This window comes from Python bivittatus, unplaced genomic scaffold (assembly GCF_059951505.1).
Source record: "Python bivittatus isolate LINGU-HERP-01145 unplaced genomic scaffold, Pbiv_v1 ctg000080_np1212, whole genome shotgun sequence".
Classification (NCBI taxonomy): Eukaryota; Metazoa; Chordata; class Lepidosauria; order Squamata; family Pythonidae; genus Python; species Python bivittatus.
Genome location: NW_028277035.1, coordinates 22,380,726 through 22,408,081, shown reverse-complemented (window position 1 = coordinate 22,408,081; position 27,356 = coordinate 22,380,726). Strand labels below are relative to the sequence as shown.

Below are 27,356 nucleotides of genomic sequence, written 5' to 3'. Positions count from 1 at the left end.
TAAGTACTCACTTATCACATTTTGAGTCTTCAAGGCAATGGCCAAGGCCAACTCATAAAAGACTATGCCTTCTTCTGCCTTACACCTCTCCAGCTTGGACTGAGCCAACCATAACAAAATGTGCACCAGTTCAATCTGTGTATCATCACCATCCTGGAGTTCAAAATACACCTTAATGGCCTGGAGAAAATAGTATTCCCCTAAGTAGTAAGCCCCCAAAGATGTGACCAGGCAACCAAAGTTGGCTAAGGCAATGGCTTGATTCCGCTGATTTCCATTTTCCCGGGCTTTATTCAAGGCCCATAAGTAGTTCTCTGCTGCCTTCTGCATCTGCCCTTCTCTTTTAAGGGCAATGGCTAAAAGGTTGTGAACCACCCCATCCTGTGTGACACTGTCTGTCTGCCGCAGAGAACACAGGAGGTACCACATAATCTCTGATGCCTTTTCCGGCTGACTGTTCAAAATAAACAGCCACCCCAGAGAAAGGGATGATTCAAATGCTTCTTCTTCAGCCATCACTTTGCCAAGGGTAACTGCCTGGTTGGAATAATGCACAGCCCTTTGTAGCATGCCATGCTTGAGGTACAATTTGGATAAAAGTGCACACAAGGCTTTTTCAGTCGATACAGCCCCAGCTTCATGGGAAAAGGCCAACCCGCAATGCAGATAGAAGCAAGCCAAAGCTGAGATGCTGTGGCTGCTTTTCCCTTGGACTTTCAAGAGTTTCGAGGTGTTTGCAAGGATGAATCCAGCTCTCCAGATGGGTGTCAGGCCACCTTTTATATTGCTGGGGGAAAACATCCTGGCAGATGCCAAAGCTACATGGGGCAAGTACTTTTTTTCATATAGGTTGGCAAGAACAGGCATTGTATCTAGAGGAGGTACATTGGTAATCTGGCTGGTGAAATGTGCATTCAGGAACTGCAAGCGTTCTGCAAAAGGAAGGACCTCATCATACTTGCCCAGCTGCAAGAAGAGCCTGACAACGAGGAAGCAGGACCGAACTTCCATTGCAGTGTTGCCTACAGCAATGGCTTCTCTCAGGATGTACATCACAACCTCTAGTTCAGTCTCAGAACTGAAGCAGTGTCCAGACAAGCAGACCAGAAGTGTCATCCCTTTCCCAATCACAGATAAGAACTTTTGCTTCATCTTTTGCTTTAGATAAATGGCAGCAAGGTTTACATGCAATGATGTAAGTAGAGGTAGATCTTCAAACCCCTTGTCCATAGTATTCATGGCTTCCTCAAAATAGACTCGTGCTTGGGAGAACTTGGCCTTCCTGACACAGAGACGGCCCAAAAGATAACATATCCGAATATGAGCCCAAGCAAGGTGACCCTTCTTGGCCCAGTTCCTGGATGTTTCCAAATATATGACTAGCTCCTCCTCATTGGTGAAACCATAGAAGGTAGAACTGAGGAAGGAAAAAGAGAGGTCATACAGACTTTGGAAATGAGCCACATAGCTATCTTGATTGAGGAAGGTCAATATAGGATCAAACACATCAGAGTCTTCCATGTGCCCAGCATTTAGATCAATAAAGAACTTGGGGTCATCAAGGTCATCTGGTCCTGGCAAAGGCAAGTGTTCACAGGTGGAAGGTGAAGATTCACCTCCTGGAGTGGACTGTTCAGAATCAGTATGAGTAGATAAACTATCATAAGATTGCTTCCCCCAACCTTCAAACATCCAGCCATCTTTATGTCCATGTACAACAGCATCTGAAAAAGATGAATAAACCACAAAGCAATGCTTCTCTTTATGGTGACACATTTCAGGGGGGGAAAAAAGCACCCCACTTTCCCTTTCATCCATACTCACCTGATGGTGTTTGTGGGTACATCACAATAGGTTCAAAGCCATCTGTGTAAACAAGAAAAAGGAGAGAAATATGCAAAAGGAATCCACTACAAGTTCAAAGGTCAAACTTCAAACCTGGCACTATAACAAAAATCTTAAGTTGCTTCATCCAAAAGATACAAAGTAAAAAATGAAGTCTAATCTAAGTTTGGGAAATATGCTCCAAGGAAAGAACAAGATGAGCACAAGGAATACAAAGCCACATGAGTGCACTACAATGAAGGGAGAGTATAAATTCTGAATTAGATCAACTTGTTCATTTTCTACATTTAAAATGTCATTAAAAACAATAGAAATTCTGTTCATTCACATTATTTAACTGGCCTTTGATGTAGCAGAGTATAACTGTTAATACAGATTAACAGGTGATAAATAAAATTGAGTGGGGTGTAGGGCATGAAGCCTGAGGAGCAGCAAGGAGGTGTACAAGCGCATCTACAGGATCACACTGGGGAAGTAGGACTTAGTGTTATAGATGAACCAAACTGATGGCCTTGATTATATCTTCCTTATCATACCTCCTCCTCCTCCTGCTAGAATGTACTACTAGCAAATAAAGTACATACAGATCATCAACATGACCTCGAACTATCTCCTGAGTATTTTTCAAAAGTGATATTCTGTCAGAAGATGAATGGTATATAAAATGGGGAGAAATAAAAAACTTGGGAACAACAAGGAATAGACATTAGAAAGAGGCAGTATCAAGAGATATGGAGACATACCGAGTCTATATACAGAGGTGATGTCTGTCTGTGCCCATTCATTAAGAAGATTACTGTAATATACCTCATTGCCATTACACGGAGCCTGGAGAAAGGCAGAAATTTCTTCTTCACTAAAAAACACTGGGCTCTTTTTCCTGTGTTGGGGATAAAAAGGCGGAGAACTGCCAGTCAGAGCTGAATATCTGTAATGTTGCAAGAGCCCACTTACCTATTTCTTGCTATAAAATGCAGAAACAAAAAGAAAGAAAAATCCAGATAATGCAGTCTAGTGTTAGACTAGGAAAATCCAAGCACAAATCCCCACTCATCCCTGAAACTAAGCAATGACCTTGCGCCAGTTAATATTGCTTAATGAAACCAACCCCCGAGGGTTATTGCTGAAAAAAAGTAGTGGAAGGATAAATGGGTACACTGAATGGTGAAAATGTGTAATAAGCAAAGTACTTCATTAACATCCTGAGTGATGTTTTTAAAAAGGCCCTTGAAAACATGTCAGATATGTCCTCTCCTGTGGACCAAGTCCATTCTTTTTCTCCCTATTGCAAGGAGATGTCACTTAACAGTAAACACAGGATGGATTCAAATACACACACACTAAAGTCATTCAAAACCCTTTCTCCGGTAGTGATGCTAGCAAAGACGTTTTAATAAAAGCAACCAAAGGAAAAATATATTGGGAATATACATGGAGAGAGACAAGTACTATATTATATATATCTGTTCAGAATGACATTTATACAGATGAAGGTAGTGATTAGGAAAAACATTGTTAACACAGTTATTAAGTGGTGACTAGATGTGAGTACATTTATCTTTTATTGTAGCATTTCTCAAAGGTCTTTATTGTTGTGTCACTTTTTCAGAGATTTTCTCATACTTATAAAAACCACTGATCTTATGAAAAATATCTTTTAGTTTCCCAGAGTTCTGCAGTAGCAACAGAAATTGAATTGATTTCTTATATTAATATATATACCAGGAGGAATACAGACAATAAACCAACAGAAGGATCCTTTGTCCCATCACTTTACTGGTTGGTGAATTTTCCATATTTTTTCAGAAACTTTCAACCAAAGGACTGAGTAATTGGGGACTGCCACCCCTGATATAATAGGTGCCAATTTGCATACAATTCCACCAACACACAAGTGTGTGGAGGTGGTGACAATGGCAGAGTTTATGTACTTGCATCAGATGATGTGACCCAAGTACTGAGTAGTATCCTTTGCACAATCATATCATGACACACATCATTTTGACTTCATGTATTATTACAGATGTTGCTGTGCGAACACAGACTATAGATTACAACTAAATAGTCCAGTTTTATCAGACCTATGAACAATTTGCATTCATGAATTGCTGAAATAAATTTGAAGGCACAAAAAGTTCCAATGGAATTCATCAAATCCAAAATTATCTTCACATTTTTAATTTTTTTTAAAGAAAACTTGTCATGTTTAGTTTTATACACAAATGTCAAGATTCCCTTGCTATTAAATGAAGCAGATATACAGCATTCTTCAAATATTTTTAGTAGACAACTGATGATACCTAGATATTTTATATAAAACGTAAGCTTTTGGTTTCAGTCATTTAGCCTGCAATCCCAATGGTCGTTTATCTAGAAGTAAATCTCATTGGAAGATACGTAAGTTTGGGCATTTACAATCCATAAAGACTAGCAAAAAAGTATAATACAAAGGAAGACTCCTTTCAGGGTATTAGCAAAGTTAAGGTCTTGTGGAAGACAATAACGACACCTTGTGGCCACCACAATTTCACACATGTCCACAATGTTTTTACATAGGAGGCATAAAAACAAGAAGACATTAACACAAACATAAATTTGCACTTGGTAGAAATACATTTTCCATTATCTCCAGCACTCATACCTCACATAAGTTTTATTTATCTGCTTGTTTGTTTAAATTTATCAGCTGCCCAACTCCAGTGGAAGTAATAGGAAATAAAATCATAATATCTATTCAGTAAATTATGATTCAAGAAACCCTGCCTTAGCATGAAGCATGAGTCTGGTCTATTGTAAATCTATCCAGGCAGTGGATAAGAAAGTCTACTTTTCCAATAATTTAATCTGTCTTAAAAGCAGCCCCCAAGTCCTAGAGGGAGAAGAGAATTACTGCAGATGAACAGCCTCTCACAATATCCTGGTGCTTTGCATGAGCTAGGGCAGAAGTGGAAGCAGAGACACTTTTTCCTCCCCCCCCCCACTCCCCCCATGCTTCTCAGCACCTCCAATGGGAAACCTCTCATGCACTTTTCTATGTCTAGTAATTACAATGTATTAGCAATAGCCAAGCAACAGCATTGAAGCTTATAGCATAACAAAAAGGGCTCCTGTAGTTGAATTCTACTCATAGATATCTCTCTTAAAACTCTTGACGTGTCCTCCCTTGGGGTGATGTTCCAAGGACTTTACAGCTGTCACATGAAAGACATATCTTACCAGCTCAGGTAAAACTGAGCTAAATGCCAAAACTAAATATTAGTGCATTTATCTAAATTACTTTACACATCAGTGCAAGATAACTGAGGAAGAGTGTCCTTTAGCTCAGCACAATTATTGGTTTGCATTCTGAATTGTTTACGAGTCCTTACCTTACTTTAGATAAAAGCATCTCATCTCTCTCTCTCATTTGCTTGTTTTCCATTGACTGGACAAAGAACTATACTTGAAATTTTACAGAAGAGAATGAAGGATGACTATTTAATAGGCACATGGCCAACTTAAGCTGATCTTGCAAAGTCAAGTATGGCAGTATTTGAATTAGAGGCAATCAAGAATTTATTTTATTATTTTATTTTATTTTTTGTCTTCAAGTCATTTTTGACTCTTGGCAATTGCCCAGACTAGTCCCTGCAGTTTTCTTGGCAAGATTTTTCAGAAGTGGTTTGCCATTGCCCTCTTCCTAGGGCTGAGAGAGAGTGACTGGCCCAAGGTCACCCAGCTGGCTTCGTGCCTAAGGCAAGTCTAGAACTCATGGTCTCCCAATTGCTAGTCTGGTGCCTTAACCACTACACCAAACTGGCTCAACCAAGAAATACCAGGGCTGTAATCTAGACTGGGAAGTAAACAAAGAAAAACAAACAAAAATGTCTTAAAGAAGGCAATGGCAAACTATTTCTGCATTATGTTTATGTAAAAGTGCATGTAAGTGTCCATGAAGCCATTAGGAGCTGAACTCAGTTTTAGAGTGTCTTTACCTTTATAACAAATTGCTTGCACTACTGTTTTTCACTTGTCAGTTCCTGTCTGTCCCCCATTTTTGTCAAATTAAATTCTACTTAGAATTTTACATAACTATCAACAAAAATGTTTTTAAAAGGGACTTGTCACATATGCTTAGGCAACATTCCTGGAAATAAGCACAACTGAATATAACAGCACTCACTTTTGTAAAAATATTGTATTATTGTTGTCTCATATGATAGTTCCCTAAGATAGGTTTGCCGGCTTGTTTTGCTTTTTTCTGCACACCTATCAGAAAAAAACAAAAACAAAAACAAAAAAACAGATCTTCTTCAGTGTCCATAAAACGATTTCCATATTCTACATCTTGTATCCAAGTATCCAAATTACTCCTTGATGTATTTTTGCCTGCCTATAGCTGCTTACCACTGTCAGAGCACCATGGCAAGCTCTGCCAACAGAAATCTATACCAGTGTTGTGAAAAAGATATTCCAAAGCTATTAAAAAGTTATAAACCTTTGGGGAAAACAAACATAAACTATCCAAAACTAACTGAATTGACCACATCATAGGAAGTATTCATGATTAATTGTTTCCCCTCTTACGCTATACTCATTGATGTACAGCAATGCTGCTCCGTCAGTTTTTCCTGATGAATCTTCAGGCTTATGAGCTTGTGCAACTTATGCACAGAGGCTGTTGCAATTAAAGGATACAATTTTTGCATACTTTGCATTTTTTGCCTATTACTTGAGGCATCCTGAAACAAAGATTCTGCTTGGATTTATAGATTGTTAGTTTTGGCTCAGCAAGTGTTAACTAGCCATAAAGGTCTGTAAAACACTGTTTAGATAGTATCTCAAGATATGAACTCAGCCACCTGGGACTTCTTCAACAAACAATGGTGAATAAACGGAATATGTAAATCCTGTATCTGAAACGGAAACCTCTTTTAATATTGTGCGAATGTTTACCAGAATGTTTGTTCTTATTATATCATGATAATATTTACCACAATTTCTGACAGGCTTATTTATAGCTGATATAAGAACATCTGGGAGAAAAAAAGCATATGTTTTAAGAAAATGTCGACTATTCTAAAGGAGAGCTTGATGAGGTTGTTGGAAATGGCTACAGGGCTTGTAGATGCAGGAACCACAATAACAAAAAACCCTACAAAACTTAAAACTTAAATCCTGATTGCTTGGTGCCACATAGCTTTGGAAGCAGGGAAAACTTACAATCTGTGGAGAAACAGAAGAACCCAGCATGCCTCTGGCTGCTTCAGCTACAACAGTAAAGAAAGAATTGAGGACAGGGTGAAAGCCTCTATCTTATAATTCCTATCACATGGTTTGAACAATCCTTTTATGTATGTATGTATGTATGTATGTATGTATGTATGTATGTATGTATGTATGTATTGGGGCTCCTATGCATGTTTTTCTCATCTTATATATAAAAGCTTAGATCATGCAGCGATTCAGCTAGATCATTTATGGCCATGAGTTCTACCTTGGTTCCTACCTTTTTTTATTTATTTACACACACACACACACACACACACACACAAAATACTTACATTGATTCATAACTCTCAAGCTGCACAGATTTGGTTTGGACAAAGCCAATTGTCCCACTAGTTGTGGATTTCCCTATAAACCACTGAAGACCTGGAATGAGAAAGCCGATCACTTCTAGGACATCTCCTTTGCAATAACTTAACTCATCCCATCCTTTCCCTCTGTGATCTTCAATGGCTGTGCACCTCCCTTGGCCTGAAAAATAGAACGAAACAGCTCTTGCGTCAGAGGGCTGAACAATGGCATCATTGTCTCACAGCAGCACCATGGCTAGAGGCAGTGGAAGGCGTGCGTACAATTGAAGCCAGATAACAAGAACTCTTTGTGTCCATGACATTTTTGTTTTTTTTCAGTAGCTCAGGCTTCACCTGCAACCCCAGCCTGTTCTTTCAAACTCCAAGCAGTTATTTATTCTACAGATGTATAAGAAGCCCTGAAGACATTTCATTTCACTTTTTTTTAGGGGGGTGGGAAACCGTTATTAGGGAAAATATTTGCCCTGTGTCATGCATTTTTGCTACTTTTTTCCTAATCTCCTGCCTTCTTTGGTTCTTCCCTGCTTCTTTAAAATACAGCTCCCATCATATAATATCTTCTTGGGATGATCTCTTGGTCTCATATAGCTAATTAGTGACTTTTTCCAAATGCCACTGAAGGCAATTTAATTTACACTGAGAGTAAGCTGGTCTAAATTGAAGCTTGTTGCCAATCAGGAAGGCAAATGAAGACTGTTCAAGGCAAGGCTTCCTGAACAAGTAAACACTTTTCACTGATTGCTGGAAAATCCCTGGGGAAAAAAGAAACAGCACTTTAAACGTTGACAAAGTGTTCACAAAATTCCCCACTTTCCCAGCAAGCCATACTACAATAAACGCAACAGGGATGGTCTTTCTGAAAACCCAGGTAAACCCAAAGCTCCTCAGAAAATCAGAGCTTTGGAACTGGAGGGGATTTTTCTCAACATTTTTAGACTCCAAACTAATATGTTCTTAAGATAACTAAGTAGAAGGGAAAATGTTTTCCAAGGGTTCCATTTGTTAGTTTAAATAAGACAAACATCATACTTGGCAGTAATTTTTCTGCCTTTTAATGAACCAGATCACTCGGAGATGGGCAACCACCATACTCATGCTAGGCTGCATAGGTTAAGGGTAGGGGCCATACATGCAAACATACACTGACAGGCTTCCTCTGACTCCCCCATCAAACACACCCACCAACCCTTTCTTTACAAACATACAGTCCCCCCCCCCTCAATTTCCCATACTGAAATCCTTTTTCCAGCAAAGATCAGTGGTGAAAATTGACAATTCCTCTCATATATTTTTCTCCCTCCTGCTGGTTTACAGTCACTTTCCCATTCCATTCAACAACAGCACTGCTTACGATGAGAACAAATGGAAGCCAGAAAATTTTGGGTTCAAATACACACAGTGATACAAAGAATTTTAAAGATTAATATTCAGTTGAAAGCAGAACTTTTCTTGTTGGGACTAGTGGATAGACAATTAGAAAAAAGTTATAGAATATTGCTTTTATGTATGATTACTGCTGCGAGATTATCATATACACAAAAGTGGAAAGATTTTGAAATTCCCACAATGGTGGAATGGCTGGTGAATTAACAGAGATGGCAAAATTGACTTGTTTGATTAGAGAAAGATCAGTAACTACATTTATTAGTGGCTGGAAACCCCGTGTGGACTTTTTGCTGAAAAAAGAAAAAAATGAACTTGTGATTTATGGGTTTGATTATTAGAAAGGGTAGACTATGGAAAGAAGGAAATTATGTTGTAACCTTAGAGAGAGAGGTTAAAATATAAATGTATTTGTAACTGCTGTTAAGAAGATCAGAAGCCACTTCTTTATAACTTTCTTTTCCTTTCTCTTCCTTATTTCTTTCGTTGCACTTTTTAAAATCATATTAATTTTCTTTCCTTTCCTTACTTTTTTCTTTCATAATCTGTATTGCTTTTATTCTTTTAAAACAGTGTATGGACTACACCCACCCAAGTCCAGATGGGAGATTCTACAGAAGGTTGTGGAGAATAACAGGGCTAAGATCCTGTGGGACTTCCAGATCCAGACGGACAGGCAGGTACTAGCCAATCAATCAGACATCGTGGTAGTAGACAAAGACCAGAAGACAGTGGTAGTGATAGATGTAGCAGTGCCAAGTGACAGCAACAGCAGGAAGTAGTATGAGAAGCTGGAGAAGTACCACAGCCTGAAGGAGGAACTAGAGAGGATGTGGAAAGTCAAGGCCAAAGTGGTCCCAGTGGTGGTAGGAGCACTTGGGGTTGTGACTCCTAAGCTGGGAGGGTGGCTTCAACAGATCCCAGGAACAACCTCAGAGCTCTCTGTCCAAAAGAGTGCAGTGCTAGGAACAGCTAAGATATTGCACAGAACCCTCAAACTCCCAGGCCTCTGATTGAGGAAGACACAAACCACCTATAGGGGTGAATGGGGAATATATACACATACATACATACATATAAACAATGAGAACAAATGGTACCATTCCAGGCTACTTGAAAGTCCTATGAATGTGGCTCACAAACAGCAAGTGAAATACAAAGGGCAGTAGTCAATTAATGATTTTTATGCAAATTGATCTTGAGTTTTATTACACTCACCAATCTGTGAAGAATCAGGCCCACTGATTTCTTGGGATATGCCACAACTGATTGGATAATTCTTCAAAAACCACCTGCAAATACAAAGAGCTGTGGACAAGTTGCTTCTTTCAGGGAAATATGTGGTTGGTGTCCAAGGTAGGAGACAATTAGGTATTAGATCTGTTCTATGCTGTAAGTTTTACTTCTTTGCATGCCATCTCTTTTATAAATCACTCATGGAATCCATGCCCCAAAGGTATGGTAATGGCAATAGCCTAGATGCTTTTCTAAAAAAAGTTAAGAGTATTACACATGGATAACACAAATCAAGATTCTAGAGATAAAGTATAGATGCAATTATCAGGCCCACTCATGAGTGTTCTCAAAATATCTGACTTGTACTATTGGAGATGGAGACAGCTGAACTTGAACTTCAATTTAGTACTAGAGCAGATGCTTTGCAGGCAAAGGTTACATATCCAGCTCCTAGACTTAAAAAAAGAATCAGGTAGCTGATGATAGGAATAATTGTCAGAGAGCTATTGCCAGTCAGAGAAGTCAGTGCAAAACTAGAGAAGACTGTCTAGCCATAAGGCAATGTTCTACAGAAGGAATATTGATCTGACCTTCCAATATAGTTTGTACATACTTTTTGACAGACTTGATTTAAAAAAGCAGAAAAGGGAAACCTTTCTGTTTTAAAAAGCTTGTCAGCACTGTTGAATCTGGTACACTGTATTTTCATTTGGAGAATATGACAGGTATGACAGGTTGTGTAACTGAAGAGCCAGAAAATTCCCATCAAACATAATCTTTGTATACAAACCAAAGTTGCAAACTACTCTGGTGAAAACATTACTGCAAACGTTATAATTGAATTAGAGGTTGAAAACACAACTTTAAGCACACATTACAAACAGCAGCCCATTTTAATCTCAAAGTTACAAAATGACACTTTGCTTAAAGTAGTACAAGTGAACCCAGCATATAGTCAGAGTGCCTCAACAGGCCAACAGACAACCTACTTACTGGTAAAAGGGATGGGACAATGGTTCTATAGTTGTGACATGGACCAGGCCCCTCTGATCAGTCAACAGTGATGTCCCTTCCCACTTGGTTTCATGCCCAATGTCTTTCACATGGACTAACTCATTCTTGAGAAGCTTTAAATCCTCTTCTTCTTCCTCTGCAAGGACAGTGAGTGTTGCTGTGGCAAAAAAGTTGCCTTTGGACAGAAAAAGGAGAAGAGAAAGAAACATCATGACTCTTGTCATGCAAACAATGTGGCAGTATCTACTTTCCTAAGAATGCTTGCACACTTCTCTAGAAGTTCTATTCCAGGAAATTTCAATTTCCATGTAATATCAGGATGAGGTTGGCAGGGTAACAGAAACAGATTTTTTTTCCTGTCATGGTGCTGCAATTGTGAAACTACTTGCTGCCACAGGATTCCCTTCAAAAAGATCACAGACGCTTTCTTCTTTGCGAAAATATTTCAATGTCACTTTAAACACATCTACTTAATGGTTCAGGTCCCCTTTCCCCACTGCAGTCTATTATGGAGGGAGATTCAGTTTTTTTAAATAGTTTAAAATGTTTTTTTTACGTGTAAAAAAGAAATAAAAAAAGAAAACACACACATTATGTACAGAAAATATCTGCAATGGGGAAGGATCAGAAACACCTTGCTTTGGCTGAAGGAAGTTATTTATATACACTTAAACCCTCCCCCCCGCCCCCCCTTTGCCTAGTCATAGCTCAAGATTAGTACCAGACAGTTCTTTGCTGTTGGGGAGGTCCCCTGATAGTCAAAGTAAACGTGCAGGTACTACTTGTTGCCAGAATAAATTTAGAGGTTTTTGAACATGTACAGACTCATTTTAAAACCCTTTATTTTCTTTCATATCTTTCTCCCATATCCTTCTTTCTCCTCCTACTAGAGACTTGCTTTACAGAGATGCAGCATCACAGTATAAGTATTTTTGGATTCTGATGCAGGGTTCTTACCTTCCTGGAGCAGAAGACCCAGATACATGGTGGCCATGCAGTCTTCATCGACAGTAACAGTGATCTCAGTATCGTCTACTTGAGCATAGTTCAACCAGTGCTCAGGAGTGAAGAGAAGGTGCTCCAGGCAGCAACCCACATACCCTATTTCACCATACCAAAGAAAAAATGAGAATGTATCATGTGCTCTCCCCAAAAGCCAAAGCAGCAGTGCTTGTTTGAGGCCTACATTTGACCCAAATTGTCAGCCATTCTATAGGGTCACATTGCTTGGCCTTAGGGTTGAAGTTGATGACCATTTGTTTTTCAGATCCCTTCTCAGCAAAAAGATGTAAACATATTTAACAGTGAAATCCAAATCAATATAATACAATCATTCAGTTCAAAACAATATAGCATTATTTAAAAATGTATAACTAGCCAATTCATTAACCAATCAACAAATCCATTATATTTTCAGCTTCTGTTGTTAGCTGGTGGCCATTTTCATTCTGACCCCTCAATCTTCTAATCCCGCCTTTTAGCTTTTCACAATTCATGGCACATTCACCTTCCCAAGTTTCCTATGAATAGAAATAATCTTTTTTAAAAAGGCAGGGAATCCCTGCTTCTAGGTTTCTTATTCTTGTATATCTCACTGTACTCAGTGCACTACAACAACATCACAATGCACTCACTCTTGCCTTGCTTCCCCAGCTGTTGGCCTTTTGGGAAGAACAGCATGTTAAACTAGTCCTTGCAAAGAAAATTAGGAGCGCTCCATGTTTTCCATTGTAGTTCTGCCTTAACACTGTGTCCGATATATTTTATGGTGCCACAACTGCCTTTCTGATAGAATGCCAGTCATCCCTCAGTGTGATGTGATTTACCGAGTGCCAAGTAAGTTGAAAACTTCCAGATTTCTTCCACAGTTCTGAAGGAAAGCAGAAAACGATCCTCCTGTGCCTGGATGCACACCAGCCTGGCTGACAGCTCCTGCAAAAAGACAAAAAGGCAGAAAATGGGAGATGTCATCAAAGGTTAGCATATGCCTTATCAAACTCTTTACAAATTATAGGCATGACATTTGGAACCTGGAACTTTAGACGAGGTGTAAGCTACAACGGGGACAATGAAATCCAATCAGGAATTCAGGATTCATTCTTAATTCTTGGGGTCTGCAATAAGGTATGGAGTGAAGAGTGATCTGATTAATGTGCTAGCCAGCTATATCTTCCAAAATATGACATTCCATTCTCTTTTTCCATAATTCCTGCTCAAAACACAGCATTTTACAGTCAGTCCACTGAGTATGCTTTTTGCAACCGTTTTTTGCCCAAACAGCTTATATTTCCTTCCTGGGTCTCCTCCAAGGGATTTTGCTACAACTAGAGATCAGCACTGCAGGAATGAGTGGGCTATACATATTTAGGATGCTGATAAATCCATCCTGAACATTTTGTGGCATTTTAAGTTGGGCTAAAACCCCTAGGTTAACATTTGCACAGGTATGAAGTGCGCTACAAAACTTTGGGTCTAATGCAGCTTTAGCCTACTTATCACATAGCAGTGTTTAAATAATTTTGAGGGAGGGAGGAAAAGGATGTGTGTGTGTGTGTGTGTATGTGTGTATGTGTGTGTTTGCGCACAGCTTTTGATTTTATAGGTCACAGACTTGTTGATAGTTTTGATTTCCACATTTTATTGCAATCGCAGTGCCATATAGCAATGAATAATAAATGGAGATGGCAATGTTTTAATCACTGGCTGGGCTATGCAGCCATCTAAGCAATATGAGCAGATGCCATGCAGCTGTACAACAGCACATGCTTTGCGTGTAGTTCAGTCTTCAGTATTTCCAATTAAAGGTATTCCAGACAGTAAGACTGCAAAGTTTCTACTTAAGATCCTGAGGAACTCTTGTTCCATTACTGGCAGGAGGACCAGCGATCTGATTCAGTTATTTCAAAAAGTTACAGAGATACAGTTTCCTTTGAAAACAATAGCAACAACTACTTTACCTTGAAGATGGCACAAACATCTTTATCGTCATTTTCCAGGGCCCATAATTTCTTTCTTGCTGCTTCTTGTAGCTGCAGACTGAGATCCTGTGCAGAGCGACTCTTGACAGAAAATGAGAGAGAAATTGCTTCAAGAAAAAGAAAGAGAAAAGGAGGAAATTAAATGAGAGAAAATACTATATTTAAATCTTTCATACTTCTATCACTCTGAACGGACAAGGCCTCTACAATGGTCATCTTTGGAAAGTCTATTAAAAACGATATAGCTATAGCTGCATAAGAGAAATCTCCACCACACTGGTTTAAACAATGCAGGAGAACAGAGCAAGCTATTCTCCTTTAGAGATTCTTTCAGAAAAATGTTTGGTTGGTATCCAAGATAAAAGACAGTTCCTGAAGATTATGAAAGTTATAGTCTAAGACATTTGGAAGACATCAAATTGGTTATCCTTGCACTAAGTGACATATTTACAGTTGGAAAGCTACTTCATGTCTCAAACAGTAAACATCTGCAGTTAGAAACTGTGATGCATTTAGAACAAAAGCAATGGAATAATAAGTGGGTTTCTTGATGGTTCTGGGAAGGGATGGTAAGAATGTTTGAATTATGTCTGTTGCTTTTGGTCTTCCATTGTCAGAGAAGTCTCACATACAATGACTTGAAACAGAAAATGTTGCATAAGCTGTCTCACAGGGAACAGGTGGTATCTGGCAAGTCTAAGAGGAATTTATGGAATAAGATGCTTGCCAAATTCTGTCTAATATAGCAAAGTCTCCTTTGCTATCTCTCCCAAAACTAACTTACAAAGGCATCACTGTAATTCCTACTGAGGCCACTCAGCCTTGCTTTTTTTTCTCCATCCAGTTACTGTTACTGCAACCAATTAAAAGGGATTAACGTAATTCTGAAATCGGTTGTTGCACCCTCAAGAGTTATGTTGGAGCACCTCATTCTCATATATATATATAATCCCCTCTCACCCCTATGGGTTGTAGGTCTTCCTCAATTTCAGGTCCTCTACCAGAGACCTGGGAGTTTGAGCGTTCTGTACAATATCTTAGCTGTTCCTAGCACTGCATTCTTCTGCACAGAGAGCTCTGAGGTTGTTCCTGGGATCTGTTGGAGCCACTCTCCCAGCTTAAGTGTCACAGCCCCAAGTGCTCCTACCACCACTGGGTCCACTTTGGCCTTTACTTTCCACATCCTCTCCAGTTCCTCCTTTAGATTCTGGTACTTCTCCAGCTTCTCATACTCCTTCTTCCTGATGTTGCTGTAACTTAGCACCACTACATCTATCACCAATGCTGTCTTCTGGTCCTTGTCTACTACCACAGTGTCTGGTTGATTGGCCAGCACCTGCCTGTCCATCTGGAAGTCCCACAGGATCTTAGCCCTGTTATTCTCCACAACCTTCTGTGGACTCTCCCATCTGGACTTGGGAGGGTCTAGTCCATACATTGTGCAGATGTTCCTGTACACAATGCCAGCTACTTGGTTGTGCCATTCTGTGTATGCTGTTCCTGCCTGCATCTTACACCCTGCTGTCTCTGAGGCCTCTCTGCACAGTCTGCACCTGGGGTCCTTGAGTCATATCAATTCTAGGTTCTCTATAAATTCCACAAGAGACAAGAGAACCTAGAATAAATAGATAGATAGATAGATAGATAGATAGATAGATAGATAGATAGATAGATAGATAGATAGATACTGTAGATAGATGATAGATAGATAGATAGATAGATAGATAGATAGATAGATAGATAGATAGATAGATAGATAGATAGATAGATAGATAGATAGATAGATAGATAGATAGATAATTCAGAAACTTTTCCATCATGGAGAATTTTTGTGCCACATAACTTTTCTTTAGCTGAATCCATAAGAAATTATTGCAAGGAAATCAGTGGTTATCTGAGAATGTTTGAGAGTGGGAGCTAGTTCTTTTCATTTATAAACCATATACTTGTAATTAAACCTAAATAGGTTCTACACACACACACACACACACACACACACACACACACACACCTTGAACACTGTTTCGCTGCTGGCAAGGTGTCAACTGATATAAGAAATTGGCATATCATTTGATCAATGTTGATGCCTTTTGCACTGATATCTGGAATTACAGATTAGCTGACACAAATTTTATTCTCCTTCACTCCTTCCATTTTCATAGCTTAATCTTTTGAACTGCTAATAGCAATATGATGTAAAGTCATTAGTGCTCATTTCAGAGAAATGAAATTGAGTGATCCTTCCTTCCTTCCTTCCTTCCTTCCTTCCTTCCTTCCTTCCTTCCTTCCTTCCTTCCTTCCTTCCTTCCTTCCTTCCTTCCTTCCTTCCTTCCTTCCTTCCTTCCTTCCTTCCTTCCTTCCTTCCTTCCTTCCTTCCTTCCTTCCTTCCTTCCTTCCTTCCTTCCTGAACATAAAATAGCAATTAGACAAAAACTTACCATTTGGGAACCCTTCCCCTACAGCCAGTGACACGGACTCAGTTTCCAGAGTGCCCTCTCCTATCTGTGCAGGATGAATTCCTGGATCCAGTTCTCTGGGGTTACCTGATAAGTCACCATGCAGGCAGAAGGACTACTGTCAACTTTTTTAGAGGAAATAAAGTAAGGCTGTAATGAAGGGGGATTCAGGAATATAAAATTTGCTGCCAGATACTGACAGATGAATGGACAATCAAGTCTAAGGATGATGGTTAAGTAACAGCAGCTCCCCAGTGACTCAGACTTAAATCTTTTCCAGCCTTACAGTCTAAGCTGGGGACTGAACATAGGACCTTATATTCCCAAAGTAAATCTATCCTATCCTTTAGCATTGGGGTAGCATTGGTATAACCTATACCAAGGCCGAAAAGCTAAAGGATTGACATTCCAATCCTCACCCCACCCCCCAGATGACCACTTTTAACTTTGCTCTTCTCATCGATTCCCAGACTTTTCTCCACATATTACTTTGAAAACCCTAGACTTGACATTCAAATATGCTTCATCAGATGAATGGAATAACGTATGCAATTTTGTAAGTACATAAAACAGGGTGGGAGAGAGAATGGAAGTGGCGATAATAGGCAAGATTGTTTTAAGGACTTAAAGACAAAATGGTAGTGCCACCACTTTATTTATGATCATGATTTAAGGAATGTTGTTTCTAACTCTCCTGGACCTTAAAACAATCTTGCCTATTCTCACTACTACTTCCCTCCTGCTCCTCCCACCCAACTAAAAATATCTCATTCATGAGTATTTCATCTGATGCAGTGGATGACCCATGAAAGTTTACGTGATAATAAAATTAGTTAATCTTTAAAGAGCCACAAGATTTGGACTTTATGCTGCAAAAGACTATTATGGCTACCTCTTCAGTAACTAGATCAGAACTTAGATGTCAATTTCCTATTTTTATGGATGTTGTAATGTTGTCTTGAAAGACTAAATAAATCAAAATATTTATGGGGCTTGAGAGCAATTATATATTTGTGTATTAAAGTACTTAATGCAGTTGAAAATGCACTTTTAAATATACATTTTGAGGCTATTCCTAGATTTATCCAAAACTAAAATGTGGGTAAAAACTTATGGAAGAGATGTAACTCCAAACACATTTACAGATCCTTTGCCCCCTTGCCTGCGCCGCTGAGTAATTACAGAAGCTATATATTGTCCAACACTTGGAGTAAAATATATAGGACATTTATTTTCTATTTATTTAGTTTAAGTTTATTAATCTATTTTGGAATAAAATATCTAGGAAAGAAATGGAGCACCAAAAGTTATTTTGATGTTTTATGACAATTTTTATAACCTGCCTTGAACAAAGTTTAGGGGTGGACTCAAAATGTTACTGACAAACCATAGCAGGATATGTTATTAAAGAAGCCCTAATTGAACAAGAGATCTCTGAGCTTGTTTTACTATATAATAATAGCTACTTTAAGATGTATGGACTTCAACTCCCAGAATTCCCCAGTCCCCAGTAAACTGAGATATCTGTAATAGCTATAAACTGAAAAATCCAGCTAGGTTCATACATCAAACATAGCCATAAAGCTCCTAGAATGAGGAAATTTAGGCAGTAATTATGTTAATGAATACCAAGGCCCATTTAAAAAAAAAATCAGAATGCAGATTTCCACCTGTTCCAGCAGACTAACAAGATTTAAAAGTCTGGAATACATCAATAGTTGACACAGGCTTCAAAGCTGCCAAGATATATGGGTTGTAAACAATGGCAGGTTCACTTAAATGTTGCCTTCTTCATTGTCAGCTGTGCTAATCTATCTATAACATAAACTGTGGTTTGATTTACACTAGGTTATAAACTATATTAGAGTTCCAAATAAAAAATAATAATGGTTCTTTTGAGGTTCAGTCAGCAGACTTTATTTTTTAAAAAAAGAGAGAATGAGGTCTCCCACTGCATTTTGTTTTTTCTTTGAGTTTCTCTATGCAGGGTTGCATTTTTATCTCCCAACAAGCACCTCAAATAGCCCAAAGGCAGATCCTGAAACAGGGACAATGTCACCACGGCTGGGGTGGGTGAGTATCCTTCACCTTTATTTGCTATAAATGAGAGAACTTTTTCTCAGAAACAGAAAAAGTGCGCAGCAAGACTTCTGTATGCACAATTTTGGAAAACACAGACATGACCAACAATATAAGAATGGTTGTTAAAACTGATGGAAATGGCAGAAAATGATAAACTGACTTGTTTATTAAAAGAAAATTCAAATAATTATTACCTTAAAAAATGGAAACCATTGATGGACTATTTGCAAAATGCAGGCGGGGTGAAGCTTACATGGGGATTTGAAGACTAGATTATAAATGTAATGGGATATGTTTTGACAAAGAATTATTCCTACTTAATGCATTAAAAACTAGCACTTATGACACTCTTATTATTCTTAAGACCAGAGATAGATTGGAAGCTATTTTTCATGTCTTTTTTCTTTTTCTTTTACTTTATCTCACTTTTTCTTTTCCTTTTCTTTATAATTTGTATTTTCAATTTTCTTTTTCATTTCTAACTTTTAACTGTAATATTAAAATCTCAATAAAATACTATTAAAAAAAAAGAAAAAGTGACAAGCCAGATGTTATATGGTAAGCATATTTTCTAGAGTTATGTCCAAATAACACTAGCATTTCTTATACTAATCTCATCCTGTATGATGGGTGCAGGCATTTTGCTAATTGAAGTCACTCTGCACCAAGGACCCTGAGAAATGATGGCTCCTAGAATGTGAATAGTTACAATTTAGCCACAGCAACAACATTTTCACAGTGTGAAATGGCCCTAACATGCCACTGAACTTTGTTTAACTCAAGAATGAGGAACCTTTCTTTGCCATCAGAGGTAGAGACACCTGGGAGCATATTGTGAGATTAGGGTAACAATGGTCTGGCTCAAGACTCAAAGTCTACTGGACTATCCTTTTCGCTTACATACATACACCCATGCCCCATTCATATTATACTCCACCAGATAGCTCTTTCTTTACCACTGCTATAGCAGTGAAAAAGGAACTGTTCCTTCAGGAACCGTCTCTTCAAGGCACTTCAAGCACCTTTATGGGCAGTTGCATTTATTCCTCCTTCTCCCTGATGGGAAATTGAAGGCCTGAAACCTCCATGCCATGCAGTGGCACCTTGAATTGGAAGCTTCCAACAGGAACAATTTGTTTCTCCCTTCTTTGTCTTCTATGAGACAGAAATTCAAGGATCTTGGGGACTCTTGCCTCCTTTCTGCAGAAGTAATAAACTAGCCAGATTCAGGGCTAATATGTATGCCAATGTGTGTCTTGACCTTTTCTAAAGATTGTCTTTTCTTTGGAGACCCAATTATCTCTGAAATAGATCCTGAAGTTCATTCTATAGTACATGCCTTATCTACAGGTCCAGCTTTACCATAATGCAAAAGTAATCCCTTGCATAACACTCACCGACCCAGCCATACCCATACTTTCAGAGGGGACAATAAGATTAGCTTTTTAAAAAGTGTACCTGATGCCATCTTCTTCTCTTGGAAGCATTTTTCTGGGGATTCAGCTTGAGACTGCTGCAGACTTGACCAACTGGCCAGGAGTATAGATTGGATAGATGAAGATGATTTTGACTCTGCACCTGGAAAATGCATGGAGCAAATGAGATACAGGATAAACCAATATTGCTAATTCTAAATGGTGTATTTCGCTGGGACAGAGATGAAGAAAACAAAGAAATCAGGTCCTTGTGACAATGGTTCTGATCTGTCTCTTTTGCAACTGTGCTCGGCTGAAAGTACAGAAATACATCTCTGTCGACTATGGTTGGTTATTTTAGTTTAAACTGTCTAGAAATGGGGAACTAAGTGTTTAAATAGATGAACTGAAACTAGTTCCACTATTTACATAAATCATGCTGACTTTTGGCATCTTATTTTAAAAGAATAGCTTCTTGTGAGATTTCTGTAGGAACAGGACTGTGGAGCATCGTGAGAGTCAGTTTACTCTTTGGCTATCAATACAAACTGACAGAGATTTAGGGAGCAAATGGGGCATTTTGCTGTTTTGCACTGATATCAGCCTAATGGATGATTCTCATCTCTCTCTCGCTGGGGTACTTTACACTTCATCAGGAATAACTTAGAACTAAGTGTGTATTTGGTCACCTAATGCGAAGAGAGGACTCCTTGGAAAAGACCCTGATGCTGGGAAAGACTGAAGGCAAAAGGAGAAGAGGACGGCAGAGAATGAGATGGTTAGATAGCATCACTGAAGCAATGAGCATGAAACTGAGCAAACTCAGGGAGGCAGTGAAGGATAGGAAGGCCTGGCACGATATGGGTCATGGGGTCACGAAGAGTCGGACACGACTTAACGACTGAACAACAACAACAACAACAACAACAAAAGTGTGTATTCCCTGGAAAGAGTGGGCAACCTGTACGCTCCAGATAGTTTTCACTGTATCTAGAGATGCCCTTGAGTCAAGCTTCGTTTCTTATGATTGTACCCAAGCATTTTTTTCCCTGAAGTTATGGAACTAATTTCCCACTGCCTTCTTCCAGGGTATTTTTTAAACTACTTGATCCAGGCAATATCCCTGGAATACCCAGGTAACCCCCAATCTAAGTACTAACTCTGCTTAATTTATGCAATCACTAAGGTCAATTAGATGTTGCCAGTTGCTGTTCCTCTAATCCTTCATCCCTGGTCATACTGATTGTAATTTATAAAAATTGCAGCCCAAAAGATCTGGAAAATAACAGAATGGATTATCCATGATCTATGGAAAAAATCCAGCATTCAAAGTAATACAGAATTTCTGCATTTAGTGTTTGAAGAGATGGCTCCTGCTAAGTACAAACTACTACTACAGACCCTGACAAAATGACCTTTTCAGTTCAGGAGCTACAGCGCTACGGCTCTTGGCTGCATTGCTCAGATAATAGAAAAATCTGAGTAACATACAAAAGGGTTCCCACCATAGCTTAATTTCAACCACGCTTCTAAAAACTACGGCATTGCAAGCATGGGAAGGAACTTTGTCAGAGTTCTACTACATTTCCCAGAAATGCAGATGTTGCTGTCAAACTGCTGCAAACTAGACTGCACAATAAAAAGGCAGCATAATTATGACTATGCATTTGTGAACTTGTCATAATTGGAACAATAATGTAATTCAACACTCCCTCATTGCTTTGAGTGAAATAAAAGACAGAATTCAAAGAATTGTACTTCTATTTGGATTTCATTTAAAATCACAGATTAATAACTCTTATTTAAAGTCCCTGTTCCTCCCAGTGCAGAAACTATTAGATAAGCCTAGCAAAGCCAATGTTGTTCCTGTTGGTTAATATGAATTGTTAATGGATTATTCTCATTCACAGCTACTATTATGGCTAGGATAAAAATCACTGCTCAAGATTTTCTCAGGTCATCAAGACCAGCTTTATTAAACAACAAGGTAGGGAAAGCTTGCAGAATAGGGCTTCTAGAATTCTTTCCAACCCCTTGTAATAGCTTCACTCTGGGTCACGTGACTGGGAGTGAGAAGGGAAGAGGCTTGGCGTGAAAGAGTCAGTTACATTCAAAGCCGCTACACAACTGCTTCTCCCATAGGTATGCATTGGAGGCATTTTTTTTCCTCTGCAGCCCCTAATGATCTGGCCCATGCTCGTTCTCTCTCTCCCCCCCCCCCACTTCCCCACACCAAATTTGGTCCCATTTTGTCCTGGTTTCAAAGAGTTATTCTGCTGATAAAGTCCCAGTACAATACTACTGTTATAACATTTTATTCTAGCTAGTCTTGCAGAAAGTTGGAAAGAAATTATGTAAAGGGATTTGGGACTTTCTCTGTCAGCAGAATAGCAGCAGTATGATTGTGCTGCAGCTATGAAAATAGAAAATCAGTTGCCGTTTTGTAAATCTATAGCATGAGTCCCAGCCCTACAGCATTCTGTGTGAGGGTTGGAATGTCTCATTTAAAAGGGATATTACAAAACTGGGGAGGAGATGCAAAAAATCAAGAGAAAAGCATATTCAACATGAATAAAAAGGGAAGGCATAATAAGAGATTTACAAATGTGTGACTCATGCCCAGAAAGCCAGAAAGGACAGAAAAACAATTGCATACACATTGGCTCTGGGGCACCTCATTGATACAATGCAACAAATCCAATTTCTTCCACTTGTGAGTTCTTAGTCATATATGTATTAAAACACACACGCGCACACACATGCATACACATATACACACATACATACATACACACATATATATATCATTATCAAGTACCTCCATTGAAGCATGGAAGCAGGAAAGATAGAAGTGAGAAATGCAACCTATTTTCCACGAGGGAAGCCATAAACATTTGGCTCCACGGCCATAAATGACACAAATCGTCTTTCCTGTTTATGGCGGTGTTTCCAGGCCCCTCAACCCATTAGCTGCTGATAACAAGGCAGGAAACAATGGGAAAAAGAGAGTGGGTTAGATTCATTTTTTCTGTCGCATTGCCAGCTACTCATGAAGAGCTGTCACAAAAGACTGAGAAGCAAACAAAAAGGCAGGAAGTTATCATGCTTTGCTAAGAGTGGGGTTGTAGGCAGCTCACCTGTTGACCACACTGAAAATTTCCTCTGTAAAGGGAGGCCAAAGCAGCAGCCCATGTGTCCACCAGCCCATCTAACCCCCAAGCCAGCAGTGTCCCTTTAGCAGACCCAGGAGAAGACCAGCGCAGACCTCAGCTCTTTCAAGGTGCTCAGCTGTGGCAAAGCAGTCTCTCCAAGCACAAGGCGTCTGTTGATGGCCATTGCATTTGGAAGGTGGGAGGTATGGCTGGGCCAGTCTCCCAACGGGCAGGGAATGCTCAGAATAACTTCTCCGTCTCAATGGTTTGTTCCTCCCCGCACCACATACACACACGCCTTTTCTGATTGTATCTCAAATGCCAGACAACACATTCTCAGCATTCTGAGCTTTGGTGGGCGGTGGTGAAAAACTCAGAAGCTTCTTATCCAGTTGGTTTGGATTCCCCTTTGGAAACCTCATACCTTTGAGTGGCATAGTTTGCACATTATACAAATGAGAACTGCTGTTTATGCAAATCATACCCACTGCCACTCTCACTCATAAGTATCTTCTGGCTGTTTAATCGAAAACAATTAATGAAAAGACACAATACCATATCTAGCTTTCTCATAATTAAAGAGATACTCCTCTCTTTATTCTGTACCAGGAGCACACTTCATATTCTGTTTTCTAAAACCAGAGTGACTTAATGTAGGCCACTATGTCTCACACCACTAGCTAGACTACCTCCAAAGGTCAGCATATCAGTTTAAATGAGAATGGGTGTACTAAATGGAAAAATGTTTATTTCAGGTACTTTGAAACTGGGCAGCTTACACTCAGAATTATGAATGAGGGTTTATATAAAGTACCCTATTGCCCTTTGCCAACCCCAGAAATATGATTCTGATCATCATTGGAACTGTGAGCAGACAATCTTACTCACAGTGGGGGGCGGGGGGGGGGGGAAGCAGCCTTGCCCAAAAAGGAGACACTCATAACTGGGACAATGAATTGAAAACCCATTCTTTATCAGAAGTTGAAATAAAAGTATTTGCCTATTTGTTTCCCTGCTCAGGAATGGGGAAACCACAGCTAAGCTGTTAGACAAAGGACAGTGAACAGTAACCACACTAGTAAGAGATCTTTACTCTAAATGTATTTGCCATAGATATTAAGCCAAGTCCGGCACTAACCATGGCTAAGGTACTCATCCAGATGTGCAGGTTGAGGGAGGAAAATAGAAAAATGTAATGGATGGGATCAAAGAGATCAGGGGAAAGTCTTTGGAAGAGCTACAGATAGCAGCATCTGCATGAACTCTCTGCTTTCCTTAGAATCAACCTGTACATGACACTGCAGTGGATGTAGAAAAGGGGTGCCACAACACTGTGACTCTGTTTTTGTCAATCTGACCCCATTTGCCATCCCCCATAGATGCCACTAGCTATAGATAATTTCCAGAGACAGGTCAAGATGCCAGGAGTTTTCCATACATTCACCAATGATTAGGCCTGATTTGATATGTAGCCCAAATATGATTAGAGTCACTGCAGAAGAGTCAGGAAAATGACTGGACCTGTCTAGCTCATCCTAGCATCCTTATTTCAGATACCCACAGGGAGTGTAAAAAAAAAAAAAAGATATGGAGGCAGATGTTATGGTTGGAGTGAATTCATACTGAAATCCCTCCTTCCTCCAATTTTTATGTGCAGAGCCCAAAAGAAGAAATTAACCCCTGATCCATCACCACCACCATCACCACTACCACCATCCCATCTGGAATTGAAAAACATATGGTGACTTGAATAAGATATACATAAGAGGCCAGGTGGGGAGGGGGAGGTTTATGACAAAAGCAGTGCTAGACCATCATGATGCAAGTTCCTTTCATTGTATTCATGCACCAGGATACTGCATATAAACCTTGCATCATGATGGCATAATTGTTTTGATAAAAGCCTCTGATCCTGCAAACAAATTGTGATTAAGGTGTACATTAATTCATGGTCTCATCACATTAGGCTAGTTATGCACAAGCTTAGGTCAGGTCACTGTGCAATAGAGAGAAGATTGGATCCTATAATTTTTATCTCCAAACATGAGAGGAAATTGATATGTGTGGGGCTTTATTTGCTTCATGGGAAATGTATTTTTCTTACTATTCTTTCTTCATTTATGAGAGGCTAGAATTTGGCTCTTTATTTAATGTAAAATAGATTTTCAGACTTAAGATGAATGCACTGGATTCTCTACACAAAGTCAGAAGTCCGGAAGCATTTTACAGCAAATGTTGCCTTCCAACTTTAGCCCTTCCGCTACTTCTTCTATCTTTTATCTTTCACAAAAATTCATTAAAAAGAAAAACAATATAATGCCTTTATAATTTTCATTCCTGATCTTTGGCCTTCAGGTGCTTTGTTGTACTAAGAATATTGGAAATGTAGACCCATTTCTACTCTTTCCTTATTATAGTTATAGAAAAAGAGAAATTGCTGGAAATTTATAATGTCTTATTAGCCCCTAAGTCTGGCATGTTAAATTTGTCTTGGATAGCTGAGTAAGGGTGCTAAAAAACCAATTTTAATATGAATTAAAGCCCCACCACCACCACCACCACAAGCTCTGCTAAGCTGCCTTATCATAGCTGGGGTGGGAATATATATATCCAGCAGGGTCATTCCAAGGCATGGAGATCATCCCAGCTGCCCAGCTAAAGCAAGCAGGCATCTATATTGGGCAGCAGTGATAGAGGATGATGCTGGAGGTGAATGATTACTTTAGTGACAAGAGCAAAGGCATTATTTCATATTGCATGGGAAAAGACAACGGTAAACTACTCCTGCATTTTACCAAAACCCCCACATGGATAGAGAAGATAAAACGATTGACAATATAGTGCTGGATAATGGGCCCCTCAAATTTGATGGCACTCACACGCTACTGAAGAAATGCTGAGGATCTTTTGGAGTAGTAAGCTAGATTAAAGCTTTCCAGATGTCTAATTGCTGATCTTGCCATGAAGGAAAAGAAAATCCAAAACTGCAAAGACAGAATTACAGTGGGAACATGGTACATAAGAAGCTGAACACAGTGCAACATGAAATGAATCAATTATATATTGACATCTTTGGCATCAGCGAATTGAAAAGGATTGGACTTGGAGACTTTCAGTCAGAAGATCATACTGTTTACTACTCAGGACACAAAAAACAAAGAAGGAATGGTGTTGCATTCATAAGCAGGAAGAATACAGCAAAGACGGTACTTGGGTACCATGTAATCAATGGCTGAATAATATCAATTAGACTTTGCAGACAACCTGTTAATATAACGGTTATCCAAGTTTATGTTTCAACCACTGATGCAGATGAAAAGGTTGACATGTTTTATGGTCAAGCTCAATCTGAAATCAACAGAACTTGCAAATAAGATATGCTGCTTGTGGTTGGAGACTGGAATGCCAAAGCTGGAAATAGTAAGGAGGAAAACATAGTGGGAATGCATGGCCTAAAAAAAGAAAGAAAAAATGAAGCATGAGAACAACTTATCATATCTCATCCAATGCAAAATCTGTAAAGATCAGTGTATCTGTTCCTACCACTAATTTTTACATGCTGGAAGGGGGATAGTAGTTAAAACCTCATTGGAAGACAACTTATGATTTTTCCAGTGACAGATAATTACAGTAAGCTGATACTACTCAGGCATGCCAGTTGGTGGCAACATATCATAATTACCTTTTATTGGAAAACCATTGGAAAAAGAGGTCTACAAGTTATAAGCAATCATCTTTCCAGCTCATAACACTTGTGATGGGCCCAAAGTCAACCAGTGAGGTCCATCAAATGGAAATTTGAACAACACTGGTCCAAGTTCAACACCTTAATCACGCCTCTGGAAATACAAATCCTATGAAGGCAGCTTACATATAACATTACCCCATAACATCTCAATTATTAAAATCAATCTATGATATCACAATACAATATCTGTTTATTCAGAATAAATTTATTCAATAAAAAGAAAAGATCATTCCCCGTTCCAATTCACCATTCCTCACTTTGGTTTCCACTAAAAGTGTGAGGAACACACTTCATCATCATCATCATCATCATCATCATCATCATCATCATCATCATCATCCATGAATCATACTGCACATCCAACACATCATAGATTATACCTAAATAAATATATTTTAATTCCACTAATTCTGTGAATAAAAGTTACTATGTAGAGTACTGAAAGTATATTGGAATAATAAGGCTACA

General features: G+C 39.0%; 2 protein-coding genes across 16 annotated transcripts in view; one reads left to right on the top strand and one right to left on the bottom strand.

Annotated features, from left to right (window-relative positions):
• The window catches only part of ADRB2 (adrenoceptor beta 2), a 138,642-nt gene extending 129,155 nt beyond the window's left edge, over positions 1-9,487 (top strand). For 2 of the 3 annotated variants that reach the window (XM_088133666.1, XM_088133668.1), the window contains one exon: positions 9,381-9,487. The gene's annotated coding sequence lies outside the window, so the exon portion shown is untranslated. The remainder of the gene's footprint in view (positions 1-9,380) is intronic. The other variant, XR_015794737.1, reaches the window with a different exon arrangement.
• SH3TC2 (SH3 domain and tetratricopeptide repeats 2) overlaps positions 1-27,356 on the bottom strand; it is a 53,609-nt gene that overhangs the window by 15,121 nt on the left and 11,132 nt on the right. For 5 of the 13 annotated variants that reach the window (XM_088133661.1, XM_025169494.2, XM_088133658.1 and 2 more), the window contains exons 2-12: positions 20,032-20,151; positions 16,474-16,578; positions 14,015-14,142; positions 12,884-12,989; positions 12,015-12,158; positions 11,037-11,232; positions 10,026-10,099; positions 7,389-7,584; positions 2,589-2,725; positions 1,825-1,866; positions 12-1,724 (exon numbers count right to left, since the gene is read on the bottom strand). In XM_088133661.1, the coding sequence (XP_087989787.1) occupies positions 12-1,724; positions 1,825-1,866; positions 2,589-2,725; positions 7,389-7,584; positions 10,026-10,099; positions 11,037-11,232; positions 12,015-12,158; positions 12,884-12,989; positions 14,015-14,142; positions 16,474-16,578; positions 20,032-20,041 (2,851 nt within the window). In that variant the 5' untranslated portion in view covers positions 20,042-20,151. Of the gene's footprint in view, positions 1-11; positions 1,725-1,824; positions 1,867-2,588; positions 2,726-7,388; positions 7,585-10,025; positions 10,100-11,036; positions 11,233-12,014; positions 12,159-12,883; positions 12,990-14,014; positions 14,143-16,473; positions 16,579-20,031; positions 20,152-23,125; positions 23,986-26,019; positions 26,125-27,356 lie in introns of those variants that run through there. The other 8 variants (XM_088133660.1, XM_088133659.1, XM_088133662.1 and 5 more) reach the window with 4 other exon arrangements.